This window comes from Heterocephalus glaber, unplaced genomic scaffold (assembly GCF_053883595.1).
Source record: "Heterocephalus glaber isolate CG9 unplaced genomic scaffold, H.glaber_assembly_v1.0 deba00001579, whole genome shotgun sequence".
In the NCBI taxonomy this organism is placed as follows: domain Eukaryota; kingdom Metazoa; phylum Chordata; class Mammalia; order Rodentia; family Bathyergidae; genus Heterocephalus; species Heterocephalus glaber.
Window position 1 is genome coordinate 1,258,766 of NW_028258360.1, and position 27,891 is coordinate 1,286,656.

General features: G+C 44.3%; 1 protein-coding gene and 1 pseudogene across 9 annotated transcripts in view; both read right to left on the reverse strand.

The window, feature by feature from the left end:
• Positions 1–13,192, reverse strand: part of Ggact (gamma-glutamylamine cyclotransferase) — a 35,430-nt gene extending 22,238 nt beyond the window's left edge. The window contains exon 1 of one of the 9 annotated variants that reach the window (XM_021239383.2): positions 13,139–13,192. Coding sequence is in view for 1 of the 9 variants with exons in the window: in XM_087193206.1 (XP_087049332.1) it covers positions 4–26 (23 nt within the window). In the remaining 8 variants the exon portion in view is untranslated. The other 8 variants (XM_087193213.1, XM_013077288.3, XM_087193212.1 and 5 more) reach the window with 8 other exon arrangements.
• A 4,654-nt stretch (positions 13,193–17,846) lies between these two features.
• On the reverse strand, positions 17,847–21,897 carry LOC101706316 (MICOS complex subunit MIC27 pseudogene; annotated as a pseudogene).
• Positions 21,898–27,891: the final 5,994 nt, after the last annotated feature.

Here is a 27,891-nt window from a genome sequence, read left to right on the forward strand (position 1 = left end):
TACCTGCCAATGTTCACAGTTTTCATTTGTGTATTTAACTACTGGCAGTCAAGGCAAACCCTATAAAGATGACAGCCCTGCTGTTTCGCAACTGGGCAATGCATTCTGAAACACAGCTACAGGTATCCAGGCAGCAAAGGGATCCTCAAAACCCTCTCTGCAGAAGGTGGCTTCTCAGCACTGACTTCCATGAACTAGTTCTCAAAATACCTGGGAATAATAAAGGAGCCAGTGGTCATGCTTCTGCCATAAGAAGACTGAGGATGGCACTTACCTGTGGCTGAGCACCCCGAGGGGCGTGCACGCCCTGGTGCCCTCGTACCCTCCAACCTTGCTGACTGCTCTGACAGCCTGTTACACAGACACGCTGAATGCCATCTCGGTGGCCATCTCCCCTGTGTGCTTGCCGCTGCTCCTCACATGGCCAGGGGCCTCTCCAAGATGCATGTAAGACTGTGCTGCTGCCTATTCCCGGCTGTGGAGTTCTGGTGGGCAGACACTCAGAAGACCCTGACCTCATACAGTTCCTGCCCATGGGGAGCTTAGGCTAGGTTTAGTGACTCTCTTCAAACACACAGAATACACAGGAAGTGACAGGATGTTACTTCTGAGGTTAGGTTATAAAAAGTCCGCGGCTTCTCTTGGGGGAGCTCCTTTGCTTTCTCTCTGAGATTCCTGGCTTTGAGGGAGCCTGCTGCCATCTGGTGGCCTCTCTATGGAGATACCCATGTGCAGAGAAACTGAGGTCTCTACCCATAGCTGGAATGGACCCCAGGCCTGCCAACTGTCAGGTGGGTCCACACCACCCAGAGTCAAGCCTGGATATGACTACACTTTGGTACTGTACTCAGTACCCTGAGTACACCTGTGAGAGACTTCAGGCCAGAGTCATCAGCTAAGAAGCTCTTGAATCCTGACCCACAGAATTGTGGGTAATGGTTGTTCACAGCCACTAATCCTGTGAGAAATTTGTTGCTTAGCAGTAGTCAACAAATTCAGGAAGGCTGAGTCTAAATTTTCCATGCAAGTCACAAAGGACAGTCACAGGTCAGCCTACACTCTCTGGTCACATCTGAGCCATGCCACACACTGCTCTGTGGCATAGTCTGTCTATTTTGCTCACAAGGTTGCTGCTTTCTTCAGAACCCTCTACATCCTGCTTGGTAAAATCCTCCTAGTCTTGCAAGGTTTCCAGCTTGCTTCAAGCATCATTTCCCTGAATCCAGGGCACCCTTGTGCCCCTTACCGGGTCCCTGGGGTCTGTCTCCCCAGGTGGCGGAGGGCCCAGGCCCCAGCCAGTTGTGTTCAACTTTCAACTCCATGATCTGAGGTGTGGTGGGTATGGAGTAAATGTCTGCCCAGAAAGAAGCTGTTTGCAAGCTGCCAGCCCAAAAGACTCCACTTTGAACATGTTAATGTCTATTTTCATCAAGGACATTGCTCATCTAACCATACCATGACCCTAACATCAGGGCAGCAAGCTGCATTGCTGCACCTTTGCACAGGCTTCTCTCACGTTCTGTCAACTGTTCTAATAGTATCTTCACAGCACAGGGACCTAGGGCAGAACTCCATTTGCAGTTGGCTGTTGCATCCTTAGTCTGCTTAAGTCTGGAACAATTCCTTAGTCTTTCTTTGATTCACGATCTTTTTAAAGATTTTTCAGGCCATTTCTTTCACTGAATGTCTCTCAGTTTGGTTTTGTCTGATGTTGCCTCCTGGTTAGGTTCAGGCTGTGCATTCTTACCCCGTCACATGGCACATTGTTTCCATCTGTCCCATTACTGATGTGCACTCTGATCACTCTACGGTGGCCCAGCAATGATGGTACAGTGTCTTTCCCCTCCTTACAACTGATAATACTTTGTGAGGAGGTCCTTAAAAATTATGCAAATACCTCATTCATCAAACTTGTCTCTTATTCATTTCCTCATTTCTATCTGTAAGGACCTACGGTTTCCTATTCTATCCAATGCTATCATTTCTTTCAATGCTCAGACTGTTTAATTCTGACAGACAGACCTCATTCTGGGACTTCTCTCGCTTTTTGCCTCCAGATGCTCTAGCTTACCTTAGACTTTTGTGGCCTAGCCCTGGGATCAGCCACTTTCCCAGGAAACTTAGTTCCTCTTAGTGGAAAATGGTACTTAGAAGCCAAGATCTGGTGTGAGCTGTGGTCACTGCTATTGAGGTATGTCTAATCTTCCTCCTACCTCAGAGAAATACACAATTGTACTCATACGTGTTTACACCTATAATTACATCTGTAACTGTAGTACTGAAAACTAGGAGTTTATACCAATATACTAAACCTAATCCACATTGCAGGACCCCTTCATTTTCTACATTTCTCTGTCCACCTCCCTCCTTCGGCAGTAGGAAGCCCGGCTCCCATTAGCCTTACTGCGGCTAACTCATCTGACTGATCTTTCTATGTGCAACTTGTTTCCCATCCCAGCCACCTCTAAGTCCCCTGCTCAGGCTCTGAGTCTCCACAAAAGGATGACTGTCCTGCACAGAGGGCTTACTCACCCGCCCAGGCTCAACTCTCCAGGTCAGGCTCCAGAGAAGAGTTAGCGATTTCCTGCCTTTATGGGAGGAGCTACAAAACCACCTGCCTGGGCACATGTGTAAGGGGTGGGGGCATCTGTGGTCACTCATGCACACACACCAGGGTCCTTCTGTCTCACTGCTAGCCTGAGACTTCTGTTCTCAAGGTTCCCTCATGAGGAGAATGGCTCCTGAAGTTCCAGTCATACTGTCACATCCAAAGGAGCAAGGAAGGGCAGGGTGAGGAATCAGGCCCTGCTTTCAGTCAAAGTAGGCTCCTTCCCGCACCTCTCTGGATAGCCCATATGTCTCTGTCCCCATGTCAGGCTCCACTTACACACGAGAAAAAACTGGGTGGGAAGTAAGAGGGAACAGATACTTAGCGGCAACTACCACTGTTTGCCACTCCTACCTCTTACACTAACCGACCAGTGCTCTATGCCCACAGGAGCTGAAGACCTCTAGAGACACTCTAGAGACTCTGAAGACCCTCTAGAAGCGGTTGGCATCCTCACCTGTTTCTAGGTTTCTGAAGCCCCAAGGGTTGTGACCCTGAGGTCCTAGAAACTCTTCAGAGGCTTAACTGGATCTCCGACAACATATCACTACTGCTTTGTTCAACTATGGCTGTTAGAAAATGCTACAACCCCCTCCTCCCCCACGCTGAGTCTCCAAGGACCCCACCTCATCCCTGCTGGGCCTTCACCTTGTGAAAATCCAGTGCCAGCACAACTTCAAGCGCCAGCCCCAAACACCGTGTGGTTAAAGTGAGAAGGTGCAAAGTGCAACGACAGCAGTCCCGGCTCCCTGCCAATCCAAAGGGAAGGGAGGAAAAGGGAAAAATTAACTGTGGGAGGTGAGCTCAGAGATCAGCAAACAAAAACCACCCTGTGGAAGTGGGAAGATGCATTCTGCACGATCCCCCAGCCGCAAGCCTTAGCCATACAGCCCAGGTGAATTCATATGAATCAACCCTATTTGAGGCAAGAACAGTGGAAAGGGCTGCTACTTAACACACAGATATCACCAAAGTTTTTCTATTTATAAACTGTTACTGCAGTGCAATTTCATGATACTCCAATAGCTTCAGGTCACAGCTGTCTGGTGTGATTCCTGCTAGCAGAACCACTGTGGTGCACGCACAAGGACACTTTTAAGGCAGATGCATCTCACTTCACAGGCAGGAAGCCTTGGACCCTTTCAGCTGTGTGCCTGCGTTTGAGGCATTCTATCACTCTGAATCTTGATCACAGCACTGAAAAATGGGGCAAATAAAGCCTTCCTCAAGCTCTGCTAACACATTCCAGACCACAGGTGAGATAAATGACTGTTAGTAGCCTTCTGGGAGAAGGGAAATCATACAGTGACAGGACTAAATAATACAATGTACGACAGACCTAATAGTGCCTGGCATACAACTATGCCCAATAAATGTTAACCCCTTTTACCTTATTCACCCATATACAAATGCAAATGCTAGTTATCTGGCATGGTTCTTTCAAAGAAATTTCACTTTTTATGCCCAGGAAAACATTTTGTGTAAGCCTTTCTCCGCACTAATAAACATGGTATACCAGAAGTGACACAGCATCCTCATGGTCCGAGCAGCATTATCCGCAGTAGCCGAGATGGCAGCCACCCAAGGAACTCCTGCTACAACATGATGAACCTCGAGAACATTCTGCCAAGTGAAATAAGCCAGTTACAAAAGGGCAAATACTGTGCGATTCTACCTAATGAGAATCTAGAAGGGTCAGATTCACAGGGACAGAAAAAGAATGGTAGTCAGCAGGGGCTGGGAGAGAGGGGAATGAGGAGGTACTGCACAGAGTTCCCGTTCTGCGATAAGAAACAGTTCTGGAAATGGATAATGGTGATACTGGTACAATGACTTTTAAAAATGGTTAACTGGTAAGTTTTATGTTGTATATATTTTTCCACAACTAGAAATTTAAAAAGCTTTAAAAATAATATAACCTTTAAGCTTTTCATAAAAATGCAAGGTCATCGTACTGATTCATATGGACTGTTGTGATGGATTTATGTAGTTTGGTGCTCACAGGTGAAGCCATAGGACACTTCAGGACATATTCTAGAACTTGTTTCTTGGACAAATATCTGGGATTTATTAGAGTACGGCTGCCAAGGGAAAAAATGGAACTTGATTGTGGGGGGCAGTAATGGGAATTGAACCCATGCTAAGTACTGTTCTACCACACAGGCCAGGCAAGTGTTCTACCACTGAGCTACAGCCCCACCCCTTTTTATTTACGTATGTATGTATGTATGCAAATTTTGAGACAGGGTCTTGCTAAGTTGCCCAGGCTGGCCCCAGCTGGAACTACAGGTGTGTGCCACTATGCCCAGTGAATCTGATATCTTTTACCATTTAATATCTGCTAACATCATCAGCTAACCACAGGATGTTACAACTGGAAGAAACTAGAAATTACATGTGAAAGTTGAAGACAGTGAAAACTTGAAATGATTTTCCTGAGCTCACACAGATAGCAATCACAAGAAGAGTGGGGAAGATAAATCCGACTGATTAGCTGGCTCTAGGATCCTGGGACAGGGCAGCACAATGGGCTGAGCGCTTCAGAAGTTCTAGCCTCTGACCCGCATTATCTAATATGTCGCCACCAGGGGGCAGCAGGTGTATTATTCTGGCATTTTAAAACTCCGATAACAAAGGCCCAATGCATTTCCACCATCCTTTCTCCCAACCCTCAAATATAAATGTGCACATAAATGACTTTATGAAAATAATTTCAATTAGCATAAAGCTGAAAGAAGATCCATAAATAACTTTTTAAACAAAACGAAGCCTTGGGTGTTATGGTGATCAACCTGAATAATCTTTCACTATTTCTTTTTTCTAACCCTACGCGATGTAATTAATTTAAACCGAAAATGACTCGGGCGTAGAAACCCATCCTATTTCTTAACTCTTTGAACCAGATCCTCCCAGCTTTTGGCTTCTGAAGTTTCAAGCCATAACCACCTCAGATGCCCATCTGGCCATATGTTCAATCTTCCTTCATCAGCTCAGTTTTTTCCTTCCAACATCCGTCCCTGTGTTAGAAAGGAAGATCTATCCATAGAACTAACCCTCCAGCAACCTTTCAGATGTGAAAGAGGGAAAATCAAGTCACAGGGCAAACTTCCATGCCACCGTTCTTCCTAGCAGACCATAGAGCTTTCTACTCTCTGGCTTTTAAATGGTGCCAGCGATGGGAAGCTCCACCCACAGCAGCTAACAGGAGGCGTGAAGTACAGACAGGGCCTCCCTCAGCAATGACCTTGTACACCAGGGGAGTCTACAGTTTCACCTCACAGGAGGAGTGAGCAAGGACAAACATTAACAGTGCACTTTGGTAACAATCCCAGATCGACTCCATGACTTGAATCAACAGTGACCAGAGCCCACAGTTCCTAGGTCACCCTAGGAGAGAGGCTCTGGACCTTCATTTTACAAGGGAAATATCAGGGCCGGGGATTTAGCTCAGTGGTTCTGGCACCTGCTGAGCAAGCACAAGGTCCTGAGTTCGATCCCCGGTACCAACAAACAAGCAAACAAAAACAAGGGAAATGTCAAACAGTCTCCTTCCTCACCATGCCTTTATAAGGAGAAAGGCAGTTAGACAAAAGCTCTGACTTCTATTTCAGAAATACAGAGATTTTTTTCAAACTACAAGTGTTCACTATAGTTTAAAGGTGTTCAAAGAAATTACTCTCCACTTGCACCCAACTCGCTCACAGGTAATTAATTACACATTCATCAACCTAACCTAGCATAAAACCAACAGCAAAAGCAAACATGCACTATTGGTTAATAATGGTAAAATGGGAATGAGACACAAGATGCATATTATGAATATAAACAGGTCACTGCAAAAGCTATCTTGTATCCAGGTATTATCATTCTGTAATCCTTAGCCAAATATAATCTCTCAATGAGATTTTGAAAAACTCCTAACATTCTGGTTTTATTTTCCAGTACAGAATATTTGCCATATCTCACTGTAGAAAATCATCAGAAAACCAGGAATATTTAACTTTATAGCAAGTATATAAAATAAATTTAATTAGTAGCTTATTCAGAAGTTATTGAAAATAATTTTTTATAATATCAAAAACCTGAAATCAGATAACTTAAAAAAAACAAAAATACTCACAAAACCCACGTGTATCTATTAGGATGGCTTTGAGGGGAAAATCTGATAATATGAAGTGCTAACAAGGATGTGGAGCCACTGGAACTTTCCTACACTGCAGTGGGAATAGAAAGCTGTGGAGCCACTCTGGAAAGTTTTCTATAAAATTAAGTCCAGTATTGTCTTATAAAAGCACACAGGCATTTACACTATGACCTGGTAACTGTGCTCCTAGAGACCCACTGAGAAAGTTGAAACTCTTCTTCACACAAAAGCCCATGGACAAATTTTTACAGCAGCTCTATTCATAATTACCCAAAACATTAAACAACCCAAATGTCCTTCCACTGTGAGTGGACACACACTGTGGTATGTCCAATAATGGCAATGAGAGAGGACGCATACACAGAGGGATCTCAACGGCAATAACCAACAGGAACCAGTCTCGATGGTCACATGCAATATCATTCCATCTATATGACATTCTGGAAAAAGCAAGACTTACAAGGATGGAGGGCAAATCAATGGTTGCCAGGGAGGGTTTGATCACAGGGCAGAATGAGAGTTTTTTGGTCTGGTTTTCTGGGTTTTGGTGATAGAACTGCTGTCTGAATTTTGATGATGGATACAAGAATCTACACATTGTAAAACTCACATACCTGTATAAAAAGTCAATTTTACTATATATGAATGTAAATAATTAATAAAACCATGAGAACATGCAACTACTCTAAAATAGAAATAAAGATGGAAGAATAAGAGCCTTCTGAGTTAAATTAAATTAATGCCTGGCATACATTATTAAGAGACTTAAGGGTGTATAAAGCAAGTACAATGAAAGGGTTTTTAAAAATTCCAAATGGAATAAACCAGCTGCACAGAGAAAACTGAGGAAATGTGAATATAGTATTAGACGATGTATGGAATTTTGTTCATTAATGTTAGAAGGATTTCAGTTACGTAAGAAAATAAACTTTCAAACAAAAATTTATACTATAGATTGGGAGGTGAAATGACATGACTTCAAAATTCTGCAGAAGCAAACAAAACCCCAAAATATAGCAGCAGGAGAGCAAATGGAGGAGTGGGCAAAGCTCGCGTGCTGCACTGGTTTCCGATGCTGGGGGCTGCACATGAAGGTTTGGCAAGGTTCTTAATAAATTCTGAAAGAGGGGCTTGAGATCACCCTAGATTACCTGGAAGGGGCCCAAATCCAATGGCTAATGTCCTTATGGAGAGGAGGTGCCATGTGAAGACAGCAAGCTGCACTGTTGCAGCCATAAGCCAAGGACCATCAGGAGCCAGGGGAGGCCAGGAAGGTGAGGAAGGATTTCCCCATCAGCTGCCAGAGGGAGCACAGCCCTGCTGCCACTGGATGTCTCATTCTGAGCCCCTGTGAACTGTGAGAGAATACGTTTCTGGTGTTTTAACCCTCCTGGTTCATGGTAATTTGTGATGGAAGCCCTATAAAACCAGTACAGTACCAAGTAACTGTCCTCTGTACCAGGTCAGGGTAGCCACGGTCTCACATTCCACATGTTATCATGCCAAGGTTACTTAAGAGACAGAGATGTGCTATGGAAAGCCATGGGCTCTCTACCTACATGCCTGACAGGTAAAATGCTCTCAACGTAGGAAAACGTCTTTTCATCCTGCCTAAAAAATTTCACCTGTTGACCCAGACAGTTTCAGGACTAAAGGAAATACCTATAAGGACTGGACTCTAGTGGACTGAGCTGGCTCCCGAGGGCTTATGGGCTGACAATTCTGGTGCTGCCATGCACACACACGTGTACAGGTTCACGAGTGGCAGAGAGCAGGAGCCAGGCTCCTCATGGATGGACTGCAAGGCGACAGACAAGCTGGCCAGCACTGGCTTGTGGCCCCTAACACCATCCCAACAAAAGCCAGGGCCCTTTAGGAAATGACTGATTTTAAGACCAATGCTGAGATTGTACCAGGTGAATCCAGAGCACTGTGGTAGCGCCAGAAAGGAAGAGAATGTTCAAAACCGACTACATAAGCGACCTGTCCAGTACTTGGCATGGCACAGGGCCATGGGAGCCACATGAAAGAGCTCCAGTGGCCAAGGTAGGAGCAATGTAAGGGACAAAATAAGTAAGGTAGCACTAAATTATAACTAAAGCACTCAATAAACAGTCCTGAACCCATAATTAAATAAATGTGAGGGATTAGAGAAACCTCCTGCACAGGAGAATTCCAAATAATTTGTGAGGATACTTCACCCTCAAGGCAGGGCGGCATAACTCCTCCCTGAAGTTATCCAACTTATTAGTGAATAACTAATTGTGCCAGTCTGCTGGGAACTTGGATTTTTGGAGAGGGAGAGGTATGGATATAAGAAATAGAATAAGCCTGGCATGGTGGCACACACCTGAAATCCTAACACTTGGGAGGCTGAGGCAGGAGGATCACAAGTTTAGGGCCAGCCCTGACTACACTGCAAGACCATGTCTCAAAAAAAGAAACATAATGCCAGGGATTTAGCTCAGTGCCACTACACTTGCCTCGCAAGTGCAATGTCCTGAGTTAGATCCCTGGTACCACACACACACAAAAAAAAAAAAAAAAGGAAAAGAAAAGAAACCAAATAGACAAATAGACTTGGAAGTTATTGATATGAATGATCTAACCCTGAACACTGTTTCTCCCTATCTCTGACTACTGAAATGGTTTGAAACAACCATTAACCCAATAGCAATGAGCACCACTAAGATCCAGGTTGTGGTCTCTAAGTATCGCTTTCCATTTTAAACCAACCAACCAATCAACCAACCAACCAAGGCTCTTTGGAAAAATGGCTGATTCCAGGTCTGGGGAAGTAAATCTGACCAAGACTTCTTCTTGCAGTTGGAATAAACTAACACTTACCATGACCAGAGGAACCTTTCTGCTTCCCTCCCTCCCCAGGCCCGTCTCCTCCCTGTAATTCTTCTACCCTACTCTTCAAATCTGTGGTAGGCAGAATGGGCCCCAAAGATCTCCATGTCCTACTTTGCAAAATTCATGAATATGTTACCTTACACGGCAAAAGGGCTGCAGATGTGACTGAAATTAATGACCTTGAGATGTGGGGTTTATCCTAGGTTATCCAAGCCAGCCTGATCTAATCACATGAATCCTGGGAACTAGAACTTTTCCTAGCTTCTAACAGGGTCAGAGAGAGGCTATGTTGCTACCTTTGAAAGTGGAGAACGAAGAGGCCAATGAGTCTGGGGCAGTCTTTAGGAGATGGGTAAGGCAAGAAAACAGATTCTGCCTAGAGAAATATCCTCAATTTTTGAAACAAAAAGATCAAAATCACCCACCTAGTAAGGGGCGAAGCCAGCACTAGACACCAGGCATCTGACTCAGGTGCTGGTGACCTTAACCATGACACTAGGGTCCGTCTCCTACCTAAAAAATGGGACATCCAGACCTTGGCTTTATTAACACCATACTCCTAGTGTTCAGCACAGAACTGCTTAAGAAATAGGTAGTAAGTATGAGCAAGTGAGACAAAGATGGCCCCTCTTCCTCATTCTTTCTTTTGTAAACTTTTTTTAATTATGAAAAGCAGAACACACATAAAACCAAAGTAATGATATAATAAATGATTCCTCAAATATCCGACTCCCAACTTTGACACATCAGCATCGACCTCATGTTAATGTCAACATTAATTAATTTGGTATTATATTATCTGGTTGAAATAGTCCTCCTTCAATAGTCTTTTTCCCCCCCCCAGATTCACATGTTCCCAGCTGCTACCGTCTGGATGTCCTATGTCCCCAAAGTTTCAGGTGTTAAAGAGTCGGCCCTCAGGGTGGCGTTACTCCTCAGGGGGTGGGAGATGACGGAACCCATAGACAAGATGGGACCTTACAGGAGACCCTCAGTTCCCTGGAAGAATGTCCTCGAAGGGGATTGCGGGACTCTGGCCTCTTCCCCTCTACTCCATGGCCCCTGCCACTGCCATCAGAACACGGAACAGAGGTGCAGAGCAATGGGTCCATCTCGTCTTGGACTGGAAGCTCCGGAACTGGGAGCCCAAATGATTTTTCTTTTATAAGTAAATTATCTCAGGCATTTCACTACAGTGACATGAAACTGAGTATCACATACTTCTAACAACATGTTCATTTACCTGTGTTAACACATTTTTTAAAATACTGAAATGGGCAGTTCTTTCAAAGCAAAATACAAAACAAACCATCAAAGGGAGACTGATATTTTTTACTACACACATCTTAAAGTTTCTATAGAGCACAAAAACTAAAAGTACATACCAAAAAATAGGGGGAAAATAGCTGCAATGTATCTGACTGAAGATTAGTATTCTTAATGTATTCTTATAAATAAGACCACAGACCAATAGAAAAATGGGTGAAGGGATGTGAACATAATTTCTCCCTACTGTTTTTACATGACAAAAAGACACTTCCATTTGTCTCTGTCAGCATACTTACTGGCTCTGGGCTCTAGAATTTAGGAGTCTCAAACATTTTAGAAAAGAGGAAAACTATTCTCACCTGTAAATCTGTTCAAGAACATGTTGCCCTGGAATCCAGCAGCATAGTGAGGCTGAGAGTCTTAAAAGCGTTTAGCTTCAGAATCCTTGCACAGGACACAGGTGATATGTATGTCGACTTCAGCCAGAGACCAGAAAAACCAAATGCCCAGCTCTCAGTTCTGCTGGGGAGTGCGATGAGAAGTGAAAAATGAAACTGAGTGTTTAAGAGGGGCTTAAAACTAAAATCAAATGACCCAGTCCCTCTTGGAAGGCAATCTCAAACCCTGGGTTTTGAACCATGGAAAGAAACTATTTCCATTCTGTGTAAATGTGGCCCTCCAGCCCAAGGGACCACGAATGCCTCTACTAGACTTTCCCACTGACCTAGAGGGAGGGTTCAAAGTTCTCTACCTCCTTGAAAAGTAAGTTATATTCTCTCCTACAAATAAGGAAAGAGAAGAAGAGAACGAATAAAGTGTATTTTCAGTCATCAGGCAAAGTATATTGTAGCAAAGTTGAACTTCCTAGATGACGATCTCTGTTTTTTCAAGTTGATACATTTAAATTCTTAAAAATTCAAGCCACTTTGGGAGTAGACTTGCCAAATACTGTGATCATGAACCTAATTAAGCCTTTAGATCTAATCTCCAAGATCTAATCTCTAATCTCTCTTTATAAGAAACATAGGGGATGACAACAGAGCAACCTAAATCATACTACACAGAAAGCACCAAATGAATCAGAATGTGAGGCTTCTCCAGCTAAAGTCCCTTACCATTTTCTCTTTAATTAAAGCTTTTTCTTGCAGATTTGTGCTTTAGTTTTACTTTCCATTTCAACTAAAGGACCCACACTACCCAGAGACACTAGTGCAAAACATTTCTGTACAGAAGTCCACCAACTAGGAATTAATCTAACTTTGTAAACAGCTTTTAAAAGGCAAATTGCCTGCCTTGGAGCAGAGCGGTCTGCTTATTCAGAACTTCGGCTTCTTCTGAGCGCACTTTCTTCGAAAGGAGGCCACGGCGCAGGACAGCGCTCTTCATATTAGCGCTTCAGTTCGCTGAATGGGGCCAGGCAGGTCTTCAGTTACAGAAAAATGTGCATAAGCACCTGTGTGTTTAGATCTACCCTTTATATAGGTCAGTACTTAGAAATGTCTAGTTTTTAATTCATGATTTCTCCACGGGACACTTGGAAGTGAATAACCTGCTCCTTAGAAGATTTGGCTGCAAGTTTGTTAAATTCTGTTTTCACTTCAATACTAATAAACTAAGCTTAGAGTCAAGAAGCTGTGTTCAGCAAATATCTCTGTCGGGTTTTGAGTGCGACCCTGGCGTCGTCCTACGACAGTGGGGTAAAGCGGCAATGATAACCATACTGCAATCGAGGCAGTTGGAGAAATGGCTCCAAAAATTCACGTTTCCTAAGGGCGCCAAAGAACTCTAACACCAGAAACTCACTAATGCAGGAGTTTTTCGATTGCCTTTGCAGGTTTTGGTTTCCTCACAGATAAAATTAAAATGAAATAAAATTAAAAGCAGAAGCTCCTTCTAGTTAGGCTCCTTTTACCGCTACCTTCTGAGGGGTCTTCCTTTTTCACTAGGAGCCCAGGTGGGCGCCAGCCACTTTCAATGGCCTTGACGGTCCTGCGCGGCCTTCCGGGATCAAACGCGTCCTCTGACCGAGGCTTCCGGGGTCGAATGTGCCCTCCCGCCGGGGGTTTCGGGGATCAAACGCGTCCTCCCACCGAGGGTTCCGGGTCGGCCGCGTCCTCCTGTAGGGGGTCCCCGCCCTCCTGCCAGGAGTTCCCCGTCCCCAGGAACGCCCAAAGATTCCTACCCCGCTGCCCAGCTCAGGCGGCAGGGGCGGAGCGCAGCGCCAGGATCCTAGTGCCCGCCCGCGCCCAGCGCCTCACCTGCTGCAGTCAGGGCTAGCGGGAGCGGCCGTGGAGCGGAAATGCCCCGCAGGGCCGGCGCCGCACCCAGGCCGCCCCGGGCGGCGCCCCCTGCAGGCGGGACGCGGTAATGCATGGACCGCTCAGGGCGCGGGTCCCCGGCACCTGCGCGTGCACCTGACCCGCGCGGAGAGGGCGGAATCACGCGGATTCTTCGCCCGGGCCCCCGCTGAGGGCGTTGGGCCCAAGCAGGTCCGCGTCCCGCCGCAGACACGCACTCCACACCCCCGGCACGCGTGCTCGGCCGTGAGCCCGTGTTAGACCCGGGAGACTGGCCGCATCAAGCAGACTGACCGACGCCTCCGCAAACTCGGGACATGCCAAGCGCCACCGCTCAGGAAGCCCTGCGAGGATTCCCGTGTCACGGCACACGCATCACCAGGGCCTCACACCTGCACCCCACGTGCATACCGGGCACAACCAGTCATGTGGTCACGCTCCACCCTCACCGATTCTCCCCTTTAAATGGGAAGGGGAACCCGAGATGGGGAAGGGGAGGGAAGGAAAGGAAAAAGAATTTAAAGAAGAAAAAAAAAAGAATTGAAGGAAAAAAAAATGGAAATCAAGCTTTTATAAGTGGGGAGGGGAAGAAGAATTGGAGGGGGAAGGGGACAAAAAATAAGATGTGTTATGTACATGTAGAAATCCTGCACGATGAATGTGGTCATTGTGTACTGCAAACATGTACTAATGAAGAAAAAGAAAACTTGTTTGGAGCAATGTAGGGGATGATTTTCAACTGTCCCCTGGCTCCGGGACTAAATCGGAGCTCCAGAAGTCTCATGTACATGGACTGCCGGAATTTTTTTTATGATCTAGTTTTTAATTCAGACATTTCCATGTTGACTTGGTTATGTTTCGAACAGATGTGCAATTCCTGAAGAAATCGAAAAGATCAGATTCATCAACCACCAGCTTTGATAGAGTTCTTTCTTGTCTTGGGCTTGTGATTAAATTAAAATGTACAGCAAGCTTGTCTAGCACATATTTTTATCATTAATATTTTAAAGGGTAGCAGTAATTAGCCTTTCAAAGGAAAAAAGTGCTTCTATTTTTATTGCAATTTTTCTTTTCTGAGGAAAGATGATCATGTCAGCACAGAAGTCGAACAGATGAGTCAGTAATTCTTCTGGGCTTGGTAGTGCACCCCTGTAACTCCAGCACTTCTACATAGTGAGTTCAAGGCCAGCCTGAACTACACAGACCCTGTCTCAAAACAAACAAAATTTCTTCTGATAAAGGAAAATGAAAGGCAGTGGTCAGGTGAGTCTGGGAAAGTTCACTCCAGCTCTGTGAGATGAAGTCTTCAGTTTAACTGTCAAAAAAGAAAATAGCTCAGTTTTAAGTACAGTGATAACCTCGGTTTATGAACTTAATATGTTCCATGATTCTGAGGAAGATGACCAAGGTCATATTTGTCAACTAATACGGAGTTGATGGAAGGAAGCAATTTTGCCAAAAGCTTTTGTTTGCAAACCTAATTGTTTGTGAACCGAGGCATTGCTCAGTCATTTGGGGAATGTGCTCTCAATCCAGCACCATCTGGGTATTGAAGAAAGAAAGCACTCTCGGGCCGTGCACAGGCCTAAGTCAGTGACTATCTGGGTGGGACACAGTATGGAGCGCTGTAACAAATGTGAGCTCTGGCTCCAGATTGAGAACCAGGGTCTGCTGAGGATTTACTTCTGTTTCTTACACATGAATGCACGTGTGAGTCAACGGAGGATCTCGTTTCACAATGCAGGTTCTGGTTTGACTAGCCAAGAAGAGGGTCTAAGATTTTACAGGTTCGGAGCACTTGGTGAAGATTTACTTACCTATGGACCCAGTGTGAAGACAGCTGCTTAGCAAGGGCAAGCATGGGGAACACCTGATAAAAAAAGCACGGGCTGGAGCTGGTGGCTCAGTACCTGTAATTTCAGGTACCCCAGGAGGCTGAGGCAGGAATGTCAGAAGTCTGAGCCCCTCCAGGGCAACTTAGTGAGAAGACCCTGTCCCGAGCGGAAGATGTAGCTTGTAGTATTGCCATTGCATAGTGTGTGGGAGGGCCTGGTTTCAAGCCCCAGTATGGGTGGGGGGACCACGGAATTTCTCAAGGAAATAGTCAGTCTAGGTAAATCCTTGGCTTTCCAGTTTGGGGTTGGAGGGCTGCCCCTGGCAAGCCATCTGCCCTGGAGGATTCTGGGAACTGGGCTGACTCTCCAAGTCTGTTAGGTTGTGTACGGGACAGCTGAGTCATTCCCTGCAAAGAATTCTCACCGTTGAGCTGTTTTCTTGCTTATTCTGGTCCATTTTATAACCTGCCACTCCCTTCAGGCCACCATCAAAGCGCCATACAAAGAAAGCACCACAAACAGTTTGCTTTTCAACGCCAACGATTAAAATGAGCAAATTGGGACTGGCTGTGTGGCTCAGCATAGAGCACTTGCTTAGCACTCAAAAAACAAAGAACACTATCCCGTGTCTTTATCTAGAATTACCCTGTTTGACTATTTTGTTACCTAACTTCTGGCAAGCTCTACTGTCTTAGACCGTTTCTTGCTGTTTAACTGAAGACCTGAGACTGGGTAATTTATGAGAAACAGAAATTTCTTTCTCAAAGTCCTGGAGCCTGGGGGCTCTGAGAGGGCACCGTGGCAGGTTTTGGTGTCTGGTGAGGTGGCACTTTGGATGCTGTCTCCTGTGGCAGAATAGAGAATGAACAAAGAGGACACAGGCTCACAAGAGCCTCTGTAAGCATCAAACCTGCCGGTGAGGATGGAGCCCTGACCCCTGCCGGCCTAATCACTTGGGGGTGGGGATTGGGGATTGAACCTAGGGCCTCCACACTGAGCAACATGCCTACTCCCCCCCCTTTTGTTTTACATTTTGAGACAGGGTCTTGCTAAGTCACTAAGTTCTCTGGGCTGGATGCCCACTTTCTCAATCCTCCTGCCTCAGCCTCCCAGAGTGATGGGATTCCAGTCACATGACCCCTTGCCCAGCTGACCTAATCACTTCTTAATGCCCCATCTCCCAACACCACTACCCTGGCAGTTGATCTTCAGTGTGAGTTTTGTCAGCGAAAAGCATTCAGACCACAGCATCAGTTTTCCAAACCTGGGTGTGAGAAAGTAGATGCCTAATTTACATTTATATTTGATTAAATACGCAGCTCCTTAATACCAAGCAGAAGAGGCGGGTTCATCTCCTTGTTACCCCTCGTGCTTGCCTCCAGCACTGCACATATCACACAGTGGATGGCAAATTCTTCTGCACCTCAGGGAACCGTGGCTACCACATGAAACAAACAGAAAGGAAAGGCCATGTAAGGAGCGTGGAGCTGGAGCTGAACTGGACAACACTGTCAAATCTACTGAGATACCAAATGCTTCTTGTAAATCATGAAAAAAATCATTTGTGACCCTAACTAGCCTGCAGCCTACTTCCAACCTATTTGTATTTGTATTTGTAGTCCTCGCAAAAGAAAATTAATAATTGACAAAATTCAAAATGTAGGGCTGTAAATAAAGTTTTCTGGAAACACAGCCACATCTATTTGTTTCTAGATTCTTTGCAGTTTCCCTCTCCCAATAGCAACAGACATGAGTATCTGCCACCAAGATTGTATGGCCTAAAAGTCAAAAGCATTTATTATGTGCCATTTTGCTCACACTGAAAACATTGTCTATAACTCCGGGTCTGTCTATCTGTCTGTCTTCCTCTCTTTTTTGGGACAAGGTCTCACTATGTAGTTCAGGCTGATCTTGAACTCACTGTGTACCCCAGGCTGGCCTTGCAGTGATCCTCCTGCCTCAGCCTCCTGATCGCTGCACCATGATGCCTGGCTCCAGCTTCTTTTTAATGGCTGTCTCTCCTTTCTGTAAGGAGTGAATTTGTAGTATAGTCCCCTATGATCCGAGTGTCATAAGCCCAAGTCTTTGTCCTTGTTATGTTTTGGGCACCTCATGCCACAGTACAAAGAGTCCTTATTTAATAATATTTATTTAATTGGAGTTTACTTTTTGATCTTTTTTCCCATGTAAATCAACAATGAACTCAACAAAAAGTCTTCATAGTTGCTACATAGTTTTCACCAATTAGGTTAATTTAGAAAATACAGCCGGGGATTTAGCTCAGTGGTTCCATTGCCTGCCTCGAAAGCACAAGGTCCCAAGTTTGATCCCCGATAACAAAAACAAAAACAAACAAACAAAAAAGAAAATATGTGTGTAGAAAATAGACAATAGTATATAATCTGTGCATCCTGGGATTCCTTACTTCTATTTCTAATGCTGGCTCTAAAAATTTGTGTTAAATTTGAAAGCAGGAGGATCGTTTTCTCTTTCTTTTCCTTCTGTCAAGTTATTCTTCTTGGTACAGCAGTCTCACTTTTAAGCAATTTCTATGGAAGAGAAATTAACAAGCAGAGAAACCAGTTTCATAAAGTTAAATTCACTTACATTAAATTTAACCTTGCTATTTCAGGAATTAATGTTTAAAAGATGATGTGAGCTGCTGGGACTTTAAAAAAACAAACAAACATTGACCTTTTCTCCACAAAAGATATGCAGTATTTTTTTTAAAAAGTATATGAAATTTTCTAAGCAGTTGTAGTTGCAATGGTTTATTCTTGCCTGACATTTATAATTTCAGGAATAATAAAGAGTAAAGCACTACATGGGATTATTTCATTACCTTTGGTCAATAAATCTGTTTTGTGTAAAGGAGAATAATTGTAAGAATAAGCAGAAGTAACATGACTTGTCAAATATGTCACCCACCACAATCAAAGCTAATTATACCATTGGGCTGGGGATTTAGCTCAGTGGTTCCGGTGCCTGGCATGCAAGTGCAAGGTCCTGAGTTCAATCCCCAGTACCAAAAAAAAAAAAAGCTAATTATACCACAAAATTATCACCATGCACAGCTGTCTTAGTTACTTTTCTTGTAACTGACCCAAAATCCTGGACACTCAAAGTTTAAGGAGGAAAGGTTATTGTAGCTCACAATTTGTAGAAGTTTGAGTTCATAGTTGGCTAGTTCCAAGGCAGGGTGGCATGGCAGAGGAGCATCAAAGAGGAGAAAACAGTCCACGGCAGAGCAGACAGGAGGCAGCAGCAGCAGCAGCAGCAGCAGCAACGTAGCAGAGGCAAGCCTCCAGGCTACAAGCCTTTTAGGTGGCGACACCCACATCCAGGGTGGGCCTTCCCACTCTCAACACCCAGAACTATGCTAAGCCCACTAGTGGATTAATTTAGTTATTACACCATTAGTCCATATTCTCACACCCTTAATCCACATTCACACACCCTAGATTAGTGAGGGTGAACCTCTGAGAGATGAGTGCCCAAATTGCAACCCAAAACCCATTTATTGCAAAGTGCCAACACTGCAATTAAACCTGAATAGTGAAATTTTAGTTTAGAAAAAACAACTCGTACATTAACTTCTTTTATCTTAAAAACAAATAACACATGTCATAGGTTCACCACCACTGCCCTAGAGACAGCCACCTTCAAAAAGCCCCACCTATGAGCCCATGAAGTTTTATTTATTTATTTATTTATTTTTGGTACCGGGGATCCAACTTGGGTCCTTGTGCTTGTGCAGCAGGTGGTGAAACCACTGAGCTAAATCCCCAGCCCTGAAGTTTTACTTAAAAAAAATTTTTTTCATAACACTTGGATATTTTATTCCAGCTCAGAGAAATGGAAAAGAATGAACATATCCTTCCACACACCATTCTAAATTAATTGGCATTAAGTTTGAAAATTTAAGACACATATAAATATATATATGGAATCATATACATGTATATACATTCAGATTTTAATCTCATTGGTATTTATCATTGTTTTTATTTTTTTGCTTTCTAATAAATCACTAAAACTCATCAAATGTGAACTAATACTTCAGCTTGTATCACTTAATCATTTAATATTGTTTGGCTTGCATTCAGACTTTGTGTGTTAATCACTTACATGATTGGTCAAACTGTATATTGGAAGATGTCAAGGAAAAACTTGATTTAAGTTATATTATATATGTCAGTTACCCATTGCATGATTTTTTTCATCATCATTTGCAACTTCCCACATTTTGTAGTTCTTTATGCAGTCAATTTCAGCTTCTAGTGCTGTACACATCTTCATCTTCTGGATAGAACTGCCCATGATCCATGAGTTTGGGGTCAGGCATAAACATGGTAGCACCTGAGGTGGGTTCTGATTTTATCACTGTTCCAGAACTGAATTCTGTTGGCAAAGGCACTGAATGTTTCAGGATGTGAGTTGTTTCTGCAGGTATTTCTGTTTCATCAGAGATTCCTAGCTTAGTTTTTTCCATTAGGCTCAGGGAGTGATTCTTTTTTGGTGCTTTTGTCCACAATGATTTAACTGCTTCATAAATTTGCTGGCTTGCAGCATATGCTTTTTTTCTGGTTACCTTTGCAATAATTACTGACTGAACTGGGTATCAAACAGCTGCTCCTAAAGTAGACAGTCCTAATGGTTAAGCAATTTTCTTAAACTTAGAACCTTTTCTTGCTGAAACCAGACCTGCCAATCCTGAAACTGTAATCACTCCCAATTTTTGAAGAAAATCTCAAGGAAGATTCTTCAGATAGACACATGCATCCTTTCCAAATTGTACTGTATCCATTACCCCATTTTTCACAAAGACATAAGTACTCTTGCATCAGCCAATATAACAAGCAGTTGTAGTGCAGATGGATGCAAAGCCCATTTGTAAATAACAAGGCTGCTCTTCAACATATTTAGACTAAAGAGGTGGCACAATATATATGGGGAGCTGCTCTGGTCTCACTAGCTACTTTTTGGATTCCTCTTCTTTGGCCATATGTACACTTACAGATGCATGTACCACAGCCACGGGCATGGTGGTCAGCTTTCCTGTTCTAAAGGGTGCCATCTCTTTGATCCTCTCTGACCAACTTTTCTCCTCCATGAAGTTTTAAAGGTACATCTAGATACAAGATATAACATTCTACCCCGGCCCACACAGCACTCATGAACATCCCTTTGTGCAAAAAGCATTTAGGCTAAGAGTTGCCAGAGTCCTAACAATTTCAGCACTGCTTAAAAGTTCAAGTCCAAACTCTTCTCTGAGATTTAAGGCAAACTTTTAGCTGTGAGCCCCTTTACACATGAAAAGAAAATTAAACACTTCCGGGGGCTGGGGATTTAGTTCAGTGGTTCTGCCACCTGCCTCAAAAGCACAAGGACCCGAGTTCAATCCCTAGTACCAAAAAAAAAAAAAGAAAAAGAAAAACAAAATTAAACACTTTCGAAATACAATGGCACAAGATAAACATTACCATTCCAAAGGTACAAACAGCAGGATAGAAAGGAATAGGACCAAAGCAAGTCCAAAGTCCAGCAGGGCAAACATTACGTCCCATAGTTCTATGTCTAACAACCAAGGCAATCTGTGGCAAGATATAAACTCCAAAGGGCTTGGGTGGCTCTGCTCCTACTGCACTGCCAGTAGTTGTAGCTCTCACAGCCTCTCTTTTGGACCGGCTTTGCTCACTCCTTGCAGTTTTCCTCAGATGATCCACACTCCTGGTTTCTCCAAACTTCTGGAGTCTCCACTGCACCTTTGGCTTCACACTCAGAGCTTTACAGGCTGCTCTCCCCGGGGCACACTGCCTAGCCTCCCAGGCTTCTTCTGAAATCTGGGTGGAAGCCTTCCTGACCTCACCACTCTTGCATTTTGCCTGCACCTAAAACCAGCACCACATGGATGATGCCAGGGTCTCCCGCCAGCTGCAGCTGTAGCCAGGCTTCCTTCTCTCTTTGTAGGGGTTGAATGCCTGGATTGCTGAGCACTATGAACCTAATTCAAAGGAAGGAATTCTCCAGGCTACTGCCGTTCTGGAACATGGTGCTCTGGGGCTATCTTCTCAAAGCAGTCTTTTACCTTTACAATTCTGAGGCTGCAAAGGCTGGAGTCCTCTGGTTCTTGTGATGCCCTCAGACCATCTATTCTATTGTCCTGTTCCTTCTCAGCAACCAAGTTCTCTTCTCAATCTTTGCAGTCTGCAACTTTACTGGAGCTTCCATTCTGGCCAAACCCAACATTTTTAAAGTCATTCTGTTGGGCTGTTTGCTCTTGATTCTTAAGGTGGAGTTGGCTAAAAGCCCCCAGTGCCTCAACATTAGATTGCTTTGAAATTTCTTCCACCAGATTTATTAGTCCACTGTACTTAATCTCAGTCTCCTGCAAAGTCTCTGGACATGAGCAAAATGCAGACAAATTTTCTGTCAAAGTATAGCATACGTGGTCTGGAGTCCAACAGCCAATGCCATCTTTGTTCCTGAGTCTTCCTGAGCCTGGTCTTTCCTGGCTGTGTTTCCATCAGCACTCTTCTCTTCTGAGCTCTGACCAGAATCTGCCATCAAGTTCAGGTTACAGCATTCCAGGGGGGCTTCTTCAGCCCAAGGCTCCTAAACTGTGTGGCCAGGTAGGGTCATAGCAACGACCCCACTTTTCTGGTACCCAAATCTGTCTTACTTACTTTTCTCTTTGCTGAGACAACATACCCAACACTCAGAGTTAAAGGAGGAAAGGTTTATTTGGCTCACAGTCCGTAGAGGTTGCAGTCCATAGTTGGCTGGGTGCAAGACAGGGTGGCATGGCAGAGGAGCATAGCAGGAGACACAGTTCATGGCATGGCATGGCAGGCAGGAGATGATAGCAGTAGCAAAGCAGCAGCAGCAGCAGCAAGCTTGCTTCTCTCTTTTATCCCATCCAGGCTATATGCCTTTTGGGTAGTGCCACCCACATCCAGGGTGGGGCTTCCCATTCTCCACACCCGGAACTATGCCAAACTAATCAGTGAACTAATTTAGTTATCACACCCTCAATCCATATTCACACACCCTTAATGGAATAAATCTCTAATCATGTATAGGAGAAAACTTACAAGAATTCACAGAGGTAACGTGACCTGCCAAATATGCCACCCACCCTGATCGAAGCTAATTACATCACAGAGTTTTTGCCATGCCAAACTCTGTAATTTTGAACCTGGACTGAAGTAATTTTGCCTTGCTATCCAAACAGTACCTTTTTAAAGGAAATGAAGGTACCTCAGTGCCAGGAAATGTAGAGATGACAAAATGCACTAGGGGCACAATTTCTCCTGTTATCTGAGAAATTATTTCTGATTTCACTTTTTCCAGATCCCCTTTTGTTGCCAGTTCAGTGGGTCCAGGTGGTTGAGTATCAGAGTGTTCCATCTCATTTCCCTTTGTGGTTGCTGTAGGTGATCTGGAAGACTGGTTTTGAGACTTATTTACTTGTTTTCTCATTTTGACTGGGGCGGGGGCCTGTTAGCGCCTGCACGGATTACCTCCTCTGAGCTGGGAGAGGTGGGCAGGGGCTGAGAGCAGCGGTAGGGATGGTGACCCAAAAGCCCTTTACTGTGGGCTGGGAGCAGCGGGAGGGATGGTGACTGGGAAGCTCCTTCCTCTGCACCAGGAGCAGTGGGACAGCAGCTCAGAAGCCTCTACCTCTGGGATGGGAGCAGTGGGACTCAGTACCTTGGTCTGGTGATCTGGTGTCCTCTGCATCTTTGTAGTGTGGAACCAGGTGGCTGTCTGTCTGCAGCGGGGTGATTCGGCGTGTTCTGTGAGACTCAGGACCTCGGTAGGGCATGCACAGACCTGCCTGTCTGCAGCCGAGATAACAAAATGAAATGTACCTTGGTCCCTTCCATGGAGGAAAGGAATACCTATCAAGTGCCTCATGTGCCAGGCCCAATAGAAATGACTCTTCAGGGCTGGGGATTTAGCTCAGTGGTTTCACAGCCTGCTGTGCAAGCGCAAGGACCCGAGTTTGATCCCCAGTACCAAAAATAAAAAATTAAAAAAAAAAAAACCAACAACAAGGCAGGTGCGGTGCCACTGAGCTACATCCCCAGCCCTCTGAAACTCTTTTTCTTTTCTTTCTTTTTTTTGGGGGGGTACCGAGGATCAAACTTGGCTTCTTGTGCTTGGGGGGCAGGCAGTGAAACCACTGAGCTAAATCCCCGGCCCTGAATCTCCTTTTCTAAAGCACTAGTTCCACTACATAGCCTTGTACACATAGGTCTCTCCACACACGTAATCAGTCTGATTCCTCCTTCTGAGTTACATGATGTGGTAAAGGTGAGGGTGAATTCTTCCCTCTTTTCAGATGAGCTCAGGAGTTTAAGGTAGCCTGGCCAAGTCTTTCCATCGCTGTGCAACCTGTCTCAGCCTACCAGGTACAAAACCGTAGTCGGACAAAGTCAGACTTGTTGGCTGACTGCTATAAGAGGAAACTGAGTCCAGGGAAAACTCAGCAAGCAAGACAGTTTCCAGGGTGAGGGCATGGGTAGGGTTTCAGGAGAACTGAAGGGAAACTGACGATGTCTTGGCAGCCAGCTGTGTACACCAGGTCGGGGTACGCAGCAGTGGTGCCAATACAGGGGGAGAGATGCAACTCCCAAACCTGCTAGATATCTGAAACTCGAGTTCGTGTTCTCTAAAATTGAACAATGAATTCCAGGAACAACAGAAGTCAGGAGTAGGAAAAGTTTATTGAAAGAAAGCTTCTGTCTAAGAGAGAGAAAGAGGACCAGAAAGTGGGTTGCCCGCCACCCCACTTTTCAAAGGTGTTTTATACAGCAGAGCCATGTGGTGAAGCAGGTACAAAGTGGGACAGAACTATAAGACCCAGTGGAAATTTACAAGGTGGGACAAACCCTGACCAACCAATAAGACTGCAAGTACAGTCACCCAGGTAACGATGGCTGCTTGCTTGTTCCAAAGTGACCTCCATCTTCCAGACAAGCTGGGAAGTTTCCTGTTGATGATTTCAGACAGCCACGTTTCTGATAGTATGTTGTAATCGACCAAATCGAAACTATAGAGAGGGACCACACTCCGAGTCAGATTTGGCTCCGTTTATTTAAAGCCGGCGACCGAGAGGGGCTAGTGGCCCTCTCTTGGCCCCCGAGAAGCAGTTTGATTTCTCCTTCTCAATCATGCTTTCAGTCGGGGAGGATTCAGGGGAGAGCAAGCAGAATTTTACAGAAGCAGAACCAAGCCAGGTTAGTAGGGGACACAAGGAAGTTTCACACACACTAGGTGAGCTACAAAACATCTTGCAGCTGCAGAAAGTTTTCTGCTAAACAGGATGTGGCTTTTGAGTACTTTGTCCAGCACAAGCACATAATGGTGGTGAGGCTCAAGATGGAGTCGGGTTGGCTATCACAAGTACATGCTGCTGAAGAAAAGCTTCTCAGTCAACAGAAAGCAGCAGTCAGCTGGGCACAGTAGCACACGCCTGTAATCTTGGCGCTCTGGGAGGTCCAGGCAGAAGGATGGTGAGTTTAAGGCCAGCCTGGGCAACTTAGCAACTTAATGGGTCCCTGTCTCAAAAATAGGACAAAATAAAAAAGGACAAAGGCCATGGGTCCAATCCCCAGAAACTCCCTTCCCTTCAGCCGCCTGCTCCCCAAGCAGCCGTTACACAAGGAAGGGGTTTATGTGAGCGGCGACAGGTTATGACTGTGTGTCCTCGGAAAACGTTGTTCCTGTGGTTTGCAGCCGCCAAGCCTGGGCAGTCATGGCCTGACACATGACAGAGCTGAAGTCCCTTCACTTCTTCAGTCCGAGGTATTTTTACCCTATCAGGCCACATCAGGATTAGAAACTTTCAAAATATTTTATTTCCACAAGGGTGTTGGAATTTCAAACATTCATACATTTCACCAGAGTTCGATGAGGATTTATATAAACATGCAGAGTGGCTCACTTTTATAACTTTTTCCAAAGGATTTCTGTATAAGATTTCCTGATTTAATAAACGTGTGAGCATCTAAGTATATCCGGAGACCAGTGATTTAGTTCAACCTTGTCATTTCACAGAGGAGAAATTAACAAAACCATTAGTTTTATTGAAAGCCGCTGAGGCATGAAGTAATTAAGCAACTCATATCAGGTTCCAGGTAACTAATGGTAGGATTGGAATCGTGTGTTTCTGATAGAATTATTGATGTTAAAAAAAATGAATAAGTGATAATTTGAAATAGGAAAAAAGGTCCAAAGACGAAGGAGTGAAGGGAGAGGAAGGGGAAAGGAAAAGAGGGAAAGGAAAAACTATGAGAAAAGAAAAAAAATGGAAATGAAATCTATGTAACTAGGGAAGGGAGGAGGGGGTGAAGGGTGTACAGGTAATGGGGGAAAAAAAAATAAGAACCAAGACATATCGTGTACAGGTACAAACACCCAATGATAAAGGTAAACGAACTGTATACCTAAAATGTACCAATAAAAGAACTGAAAAAAAAAAAATGAAGTTGGAAAAAAAAGTTTAAAAATGAAGTTGGGTGTGGTGGTACATACCTGTAGTTCCAGCAGTCTGGGAGGGTGACACAGGAGGGTCACAAGTTTGAAGCCGCCCCAGGCAATTGAGTGATTTAACAAAATCCTGTCTCAAAATAAAAACTTAGCCAGGTGTGGTGGTACGCACCTATGACCCTAGCACTTGGAAGGCTGAAGCAGGATGATTGCCAGGAGTTGGAGGCCAGCCTGGGCTACACAGTGAGTTCAAGGACAGTCTGAACTACATAGTGAGACCCTGCCTCAACAAACACAGAAACTTTAAAAAGAGATGGAGGGCCGGGGATTTAGCTCAGTGGTTCCACCGCCTGCCTCGCAAGCGCTAGGACCTGAGTTTGATCCCCAGTACCAAAAGTAAATAAATAAATAAAATAAAGAGATGGAAATGAGCTCAATGAGAAGGTCCTGAGTTCAATGCCGTGTTTTGGAGAGTTGTGGCAGTATAAGGAAAGATTTCCTAGTCCGGTCGCCATGCTCTTCCAATGCTATCACCTTATTCTCTGGGGTCTACAGCTTTCTAGGCCAGAAATGTAAAAGCTATCATCCAAATACTTTATCAGGAAATTCTAGAAATAAGCAGTTCTGATATTCCAAGTGCAGCCATCAAAATGAATGCTATCAAAATTTAATTGCTGAGGCAAAATTGTTTTTTAAAGATGATGAAAGTGCCATTTAAATATAGAGGGAAAATATTCTCAATCACCAAAGTTGGGAAGCTGAAAACTTTATTGGTCCTTGAGAAATGTCACAGATTTAAAACAAAAGCAGTTAGAATGTAGGGTGCTCAGGGGAGACTTGTTGAATAATGGAACATTAAAAGTACTTAAACTAAACAGACTTGGAAAATAAGTGGCCAAAATATAAACCCGAGATTATTTCTGGGAGATTTAATTGCAGAACTAAAAATAAAAGAAAGTTTCCCACCCTTGTCATTTCTTGCCTATGCCAAACTTTGGTCCAAGACTTTGTATACTTTTTTCATTTCAACTTCCCAAAATTTTTGTGAAGAAGGAAGTGTTCTTCTCCACTTTACCATGAGAAAGCTGAGCTGCTGAAAGATTTAAGTTACCTGCTGCCTCAGTTTCCTACGGCTCCTGTAATGAAGTACAGTACCACACACTGGTTGGCTTAAAAGCAACAGAAGCAGTATGCTTGCTCGGTCCATGAAGCCACAGGCAAGAAACTGAGGTTTTGGCAGGGTTACACTCTCTTGGGAGGCCCTAAGGGCGTATTCTTATCTCTTTTGCCTTCTGGTAGCTCCTGGTGCTCTTGGCTTGGAGCAGCATCCCTCCAATCTCCTCCTCTGGTTTCACCATTCCCAAGTAGGGTAGAATGGGAGTCGAGATGTACTTTGGCTGTGGAAAGCTTTACCCTATTTAAAAGAGACCTCGGAGGCACCCAATGATAAATGTAAACGTATTGTATACCTAAAATATACCAATAAAATAATTTAAGCAAAAAAAAAAAAAAAAGAGAGAGAGAGACCTGAGGGAGGAAGTGCCACAAGTCAAAAAGGCAGACACCTGTGTGGAAGTTCTGGACTCTAGAAATGGAAGCTAATCAGAGAAAGATAAAAAAGAGAGAAGTCGACCTATGGTATTGCAGGAGTTCATTACCTTCTAGTCAAGAAAATGATGTGTCTCAAAATATAACATAGCAGAGAATGAAGAGTGCCCCAGTGGGGGACACCTGGTGGACAGCTACTTTGGCAGAGGCTTTGTGGAGATTCTGATTTGTCTCACTGACAGTTTCAATCCTCAAAGACTAGTCTAGGAGTAGAAAAATCAGAACATTAAAGCGATAGCAGGTACAGTGGACCCTTGACTTATGAACTCAATTCATTAGCAAGAGCTGGTTGTAACTCAAGTTGATCAATTGAGGGCTCAGGCTCCTCTACACAGCCTTCAAAGTCTTTCTCCTGTGTACAGGCAGCTCTCAGTGTCCCCAGAGACACACTGGCCCAGGATTTCTCAATGAACTCCACACAGGAAAAGATGCTGTAATGTTCTTTCCAGAACTCTTTAAGGGTTAGATCTATATCTGAGACCATCTGGAAGCACAAGCAGCTGGCAGTCGGGTTGTAACTCAAGACTTTATAAATTAAAACTAAGATGCCAGTCGTAACCCAAGTTGTTCGTATGTCAGGCCAGTTGTAACTTGAGGGTATGTGGAGAGCTGGGGACAGTATCCCACTTTAGTCTCTTTGGGTGGGCAGGAAACTCAAGAAACAAACAAAGAAGCTGGCTGCCTTCAGATGGGAAGAGAAGCAAAGAGAGCTAGCATGCACACTTCTAAAATCTGCAGCGATAACAAGGCTTTCTGAAGTATGGATCACACAAA